Source organism: Hylobates moloch, unplaced genomic scaffold (genome assembly GCF_009828535.3).
Source record: "Hylobates moloch isolate HMO894 unplaced genomic scaffold, HMol_V3 SCAFFOLD_16, whole genome shotgun sequence".
Classification (NCBI taxonomy): domain Eukaryota; kingdom Metazoa; phylum Chordata; class Mammalia; order Primates; family Hylobatidae; genus Hylobates; species Hylobates moloch.
The window spans coordinates 786,871-793,109 of NW_026652291.1; the positions used below are offsets into that span (position 1 = coordinate 786,871).

The following is a 6,239-nucleotide window of genomic DNA, read 5'->3' on the forward strand; positions in this document are numbered from 1 at the left end:
GCACTGGGCAGAGGGAAGGGGACCCTGGCGGGGACCCCGGGTGGAAGGGACGGAGGGTAACAGGTTTGGTTCAGCCACCGAGCTTGGGATGGCTCTGAGAGGCCCCAGTGCAGCAGCCATATCCAGTAGGAGGCTGGAAGCTGAGGACAGGGCAGGCTCCAGGCAGCTTGTGGATCGTCTGAGCAGAGGTGGACAGGGCCTCTTGGAAGAAGCAGTATTCGGAAAGGGCCAGTGAGGCCCCTGAGCATGAGCTGAGAGGGTGGGGGTCCTGGCACAGGTTCCAAGGAAGTTGCTGCAGGGAGGGGCGGCAGGTGCAAACATCCTGAGGTCGGGGGCAACAGAGGGGCCAAGGGGCTAGACATGGGGCTGCAGGGTGGGGGTGAGAAGCCTCTAGGGCAGCTGCACAGGGAGTGAGGGATGACAGAGGCGGGCAGGGGGCAGCGGTGGGCAGGTAGGAGGCTGCTGCAGGGGCACCGGGAGGCAGACAGCCTTCCCACACTCACCACACCTGCAAGGTCTCCCTGAGCCTCAGTTTCCCCATAGAGATACATTTTACAATGGAGACACCACCCACAACAGCGAGGGGTAGAAATACAGGCCCGCCCAGGCCAGGGGTGGCCACTGTGGAGAGCTGGGAAGTCCCCAACGCTCCCAACCTGCTCAGAGCTCCACTGACAGGTGCAGAAACTCGGAATCGGACCCCAAACTCACCCTGAGCACCCTGCCCCCAGCACTTTTACCCCACCCCAGGGAGAAGCAGGCAGAGCAGGCCTGGTGCAGGGGTGGGGCAGGAAGAGCACCCACACCAGTCCCCTGCCTGTAGGCTGGCTCTGGCTTCTTCCAGAGGCTCCAAAGTGCCGCCTCCTCTGAGAAGCCCTCCTGGCCACCCTAGGTAGAGCAGCGCAGCCATCACTGATGCCGACCCTGCACGCGGACCATGGGAGCAACCCGCCAAATACAGCTGTGGCCCATATGAGGCAGTGGGGTATGTGGGGTGTGGCCTACGGTCTGCCCCTGTCTTTGGATGGCTTGAGAACTAAGAATAATCTTTACATTTTTATATGATTGAAAATCATCAAAAGGCTATTTCATGACACATGAAAATTATGGGAAATTGATACTTCAACATCCATAAATGAAGTGCAGGTGCTGCCACGCCCGCCTTGGCCGCCCACGCTCGCTCCCTGGCTGCCCCTCGCCACGGCCACAGGCCTGGGCTGCAGTGGATACTTCATGGTCCGCAAAACCTAAAATCTTTACCAGGCCCTTTGTAGAAAACATTTGCCAACTCTGCCCCCAGCCACCGACTCTCTCCAGCTACCAGAGGCATAAAGAAAAGAGAACAAAGGGAGAGAATGTTCCAGATTAAAGAACTTCAGAGCCGGAACAACCAATCACAAGGTGTGAGACCTGCTGGGTCCAGACTCAAGAGGATCAGAGGACGCCTGGGGAGAAGCTGGGATGTCTGGACTTAGTCCATCCTAGCTGCTGTAACAAAATTCCTGAGTAATGTGGAAATGACACAAATGTATTGCTCACAGTTCTGGAGTCTGCAAGCCCGAGATCTAGGCGCCGGCTGATTTGGTGTCTGGAGAGGGCCCTGTCCCTGCTTCAAGGATGGTATCTTGAATGCTGCGTCCCCACTGAGCAGAAGGGGTGAGCCAGCTTCCTCTGGCCTCTTTTTAAGGTCCCTGATCCCATTCCCAAGGGCAAAGCCTCATGCCCTGCTCACCTCCCAAAGTCCCCATCTCTTGAAGCTACCATGCTGGAAATGAAGCTTCAACCTCCGAATTGCAGGGGACACAAACCTTCCCACCACAGCAGGATACATGCAGCAATATCAGGTGGGGCTGCCCTGGATAGAGGCAGACAAACACTGTCTGCCCCAGGGAATGTGCGCATGGCCAGGACCCCTCACCACAGCCTGAGGCCTGCCCATCTCGTCAGAGCCTGGCACGGCCCGGGCATGTGCAGCAGCAGCACGTTGCATCCAGGAGGCAATGTCTGAGTGGGCAGGGCAGCTCCCTGCACCTGCAGGCCCCTTGGCTAGACTGGACAGTGCCATCCACCTGGGTCAGGGGCCCATGTACCACGCTGGGGGATGAGCCAGGACAGGGAGCCCAACTCGTTCACAGGCACACGAGGTAGAGGAAGGACATCAGGCCAGGATGGGCCTATGGGGTTATCTCACCACCCCTGCTCTTTGTTCTCAAATAGCCAGATCACAAGCCCCATGAGGCCAAACTCAGACCTCAAACCAGGGCCAGAGAAACTTCCGACTGTCAGTGCCGGTGCTCGGCAGGCTCTCATGCCCTGAGAAGAGCCCCTCATGCCTGGAGGCCACCAAAAGGCACTAGCCTTCAGCAGGGTGCAGCTGGGACCAAGACACTGGGACCCCCGCTCAGGCAACACTCACAGTGTAGGCGGGGCCCCCAGACAACAAGAGTATGGACAGACCGGCTTTCCAGGACCTTCCAAAGCCCAGCCTTAGCTCCCTCTCTGCACAAGGATGCCAACTCACGCTTCTAGGGACCCCAATAACTTTGAGAACCTGACAAAAGCCTAAGCCCCCTCCTGTCAGATAGGGATATGTACGGGGCAGGGACCCCAGCCTGTGAGCACACACACACACCCCTGCACGCACCCACGGGAGCCCCAGAACCATTGGTGCATCCAGGACCCAAGTTAAGAGGCCCAGCATGGGCTTCATGGCGGCCTCCTCGCCAGGGTGGCCTGCAGCAAGTGGGGCGGGCACCTTCCTGGCCTCCAGAGGGAGGGACTGTCCACCCCCTACCCTCCTGGCCCCAAGCGCCCCCTGCGAACCTGTAGCATGAGCTCACACTCCTCACGCCCCACGAAGATGAGCTCGCGAGGGAGCCGGTGGCGGGCGCCGCTGCTGCTCACCAGGAACCAGGACGTGGCACTCATCTTGGTGCAGGCTGAGCCCGTCTGGCCCTGGGGAAGAGGGGATTGTTAGAGTGGGGCTCCCTGGCCTGGGCCTTAGCCCCCTGGACACGTCCAAGGCCCAGCCCAGATCCTGTCCCTCTAAGGGAAGCTGGCAGCTTCCGGAGAAGCTGGGCTCCAGCCTCATCAGGCCACCCGCCCTCCCTGGGTATGGTCCCCTGAGTCCCACTCCCAGGCCTTTGCCCTCGTGACCAGCCTTTCCCATCACGTCCATCCCTGGCAAAGGCTGCCTGGTTCTCCCTTATCCTCCAGGCCCCAGCACACCTAATCTCCTCTATCTTCCAGGTGTCAGGGGTTGAAGTTCACGGGGACACTGGCTGCACTGCCTGTAAGTGACCCCACATCCATGTGACCCACCAGGAGCAGCTCATGTAGGACCCAGCATGGCCCATCGGGGTCCCCACGATGCCAGGTCCACAGCACCAGACCCACCCCAGGACATACACTGAACCAGAGGACCCACTCCCCACAGCAGGACATTCTGAGACTGAGCCCCAGGCAGGGCCTGGGGTGAGGGGCAGCAGGAACAGAGCTGGAGACAGAGGCCCTGAGTCATCAATATGTCCACCACCGAGAGGAGGCCAAATGTCCTTTGGTGGGCACAGTGCAAGGACAGCATCAGGCAGCCCCTTCAGTGCCCAAGAGGGAAGTGAGGCTTTGGTGCCCATAGTCCCAGTGACATCAACAAAGAGAGGGTGGTCTGAGGGGCTGGTGTGGTCAGGGGCTGGTGTAGACAGGCAGGGAGCCCCGTGGCAGCCTGGGGGGTAACAGGGGGACAGCCTGAGTAATGGCCAGGGCTGTCACCCCAAGACCCAACCCTGGGCAGCCCTATACCCAGCCAGCGTGCACCCTGCACGCCCGGAGCATGCCAGCACACATGTCCTGGGCACTCCACCCCACTGCCCAGTACATCCTGAGTGCTGCTATGGGCAAGGCGGCCTGGGCGAAGCCAGCTGCGACCAAGACACAGAGTCTCAGAATCCTGGGTCTCCTTTCAGCAGGGGGCAGGCACAGAGAACAGAAATGGCTTATGAGAAGGTGCAAAGAGGGATACAGGGAACGCAGAGGCAGGGCGGGGACAGGGGCTCACTGGGAGGCAGCCTCCGGGCTCAGCAGGACAGGGGTGGAAGTGAGCCCATGAACGCTTGTGGGACTGCATTCCAGGCAGAGGGAACAGCCGGTGCCACCAGGGCAGAGGGACAGGGCAGAGGGATGGAGGGCCTCACACACCCCTGGGAGTCCTGTGGCCAGTCCTGGAAGCGGATGAAGTCCCTAAAGGGCCCAGCACTGGCTCCATCACTGCAGGGCCCAGCACAAAAAGAAAATGCGGTACCCTTATTCAAAAAGTGAGAAGGAGAGCTGAGCAAGATGCCACGTGCGGGGTCCAAGCAAGGGCTCTGTGGGGGTCTCCAAGTCACATACCTGTGAGGCCGGCCCCAGAGCTCCTGAGTGGACATGGGGCTGTGACTCAGGAGGCCAGTCAAGAAGTGAGGACAATAACCCAGGACAGGGATGACAGCAGCTGGGGCCCAGTGGAGCAGAGGAGAAGGGGAGGCTGCCGGGCTGGTGCGTCCTAAGGGCAGGGCCACACCACATGAGGGTGCCAGGCAGAGGAGTGGGTGGCTCCTGTCCCTACTTTGCCCAGTGCCCACGCCCAAGGTCTTCAGCTTTGAGGCTCCTCACCAGATCTCAGCTCCCTTCGGTGGGCAGCAGGGAAAACCAACACCCAGCTCCAACTAGCATGAATGCCCAGGTGACCACGTGCCCCATGGTAAACCCTCACCTTGGGCAGGGAAGTGGGAAGATGTAGAAAAATCCTCACCAGGAGAAGGCAGCTCCAGGCAGCCAGGACCCTCTCACTCTGGGGGCCCTGCCCTTCCTAAGCCAGGCACCCAGGCTCCAGCCAGACAGACAGGCACTGGAGGCCAAGGGACTGGGACTTCGATGCCCCTGCAGCCCCAGACAGCAAAGCCTCCAGGAGGCCTCTACAGCCCCACCCTCCTCAGGGTTGCTGGGGGAGAGCACAGGGTGCTCTATCGCGCAGGGCCTGCCCCACCATTGCACCTCCGGTCCCCAGCCAGCCCTCCTAGGCCTCACACTCTGCCATCACCTGCCGCGGCCCGCCCTGAGAAGTCCACGGTCCCTGTTTAAGGCAAAGTGAAGCCGAGCCCCAGAGCCTGGTGATGCCACTGTGCCACAGCCAGGCCACCCGCTGCCCCGGCCGCCCACCGTGAAAAGGCCTGGGAGCCCGCGATGCTCCAAAACGGCCTTCGGCTGCCTCGGGGCTGGGCTGACCATCGTTGCTAGGAGGAAGAATAATAAACGCCCCAAACTTGCCCCCTCAGCCGCCCCGGCCAGAAGGGCCACAGTCAGAGGTGAGGCGGGGAAAGGTGGCTAGGCCCAGGGGGCAGGGAAGGGCAGCGAGCCGGGCGGGGCAGGCCGGCGGTGGAAGGAGTGCACAGGCCGGGAGAGGCAGGGACAGTGGGGAGACGGCGGCGAAGGGAAATGAGGAGAGAGGGGAGGAGGAAGAAGACGGAGGGAGGGACCGCGGGAGGAGAGACCAGGCCAGGAGGGAGGCGGCCGGGCCCGGCGGGGGAGGGAGCGGCGCCTTCTGAATCAGCGCTCTCCGGGGGCGGCCATGGCCGAGCCGGTGCCCGGGCGAGGACCCGGGCGCCCAGGCTTGCCGCCCCCTCCGCAGGCCGCGTAGACACGTACCCGGCCGGGCCGCGTAGACGCGCGTGGGGCGGCTCCTCCCGGCCTGGCGCAGACCAGGGCCGCCTCCGCGGCGGCGGAGACCCGCCTGACCAGGTGTGCCGGCCGGCCCCCAATCCCCGCGCCTTTGTCCGGCCTCGGCCGGGACCCCGCGCCCCGTGAGGCCCCACAGCCGTGCAGGTGCGGGCGATGGGAGGCCCGGGCCGCGGCCAGCGCTGAGCCGGCGCGTCCTACCTGCGATTCGGGCTCGGTCTCCGGCTCGCCTTAGTCCCCGGCTTGGTCCCCGGCTTGTTCCCCAGCTCGGCCCGGCTCGGTCCCGGCCCTCCCGCCCGCCCGGCCGAGCGCTGGGCGGGGCCGCCGCCTAGGACATGCCCGGCGAGGCCCGCACGCTCGTGGCAGCCCGGGCCGAGCCCACGGCAGAGCGGCCGCCGGCGGCCTCGCGCGCGGGTCCCTGACGTCTGCGGGAGGCCCAGCCCCGCCCCCGAAACGCCCCGCCCCGGGCACGCCCCCGCCCGCCCGCCCCGCCCCCGTCTGGCCGCGCCGCGCCCCGCCCCGCCCCGCCG

The 6,239-nt window shown here is 63.5% G+C and overlaps 1 protein-coding gene across 1 annotated transcript in view; it reads right to left on the reverse strand.

Moving 5' to 3' along the window:
* CEP170B (centrosomal protein 170B) overlaps nt 1–6,239 on the reverse strand; it is a 63,998-nt gene that overhangs the window by 23,647 nt on the left and 34,112 nt on the right. Inside the window, exon 3 of the mRNA XM_058429527.1 lies at nt 2,824–2,955. Within this exon, the coding sequence (XP_058285510.1) occupies nt 2,824–2,955 (132 nt within the window). The remainder of the gene's footprint in view (nt 1–2,823; nt 2,956–6,239) is intronic.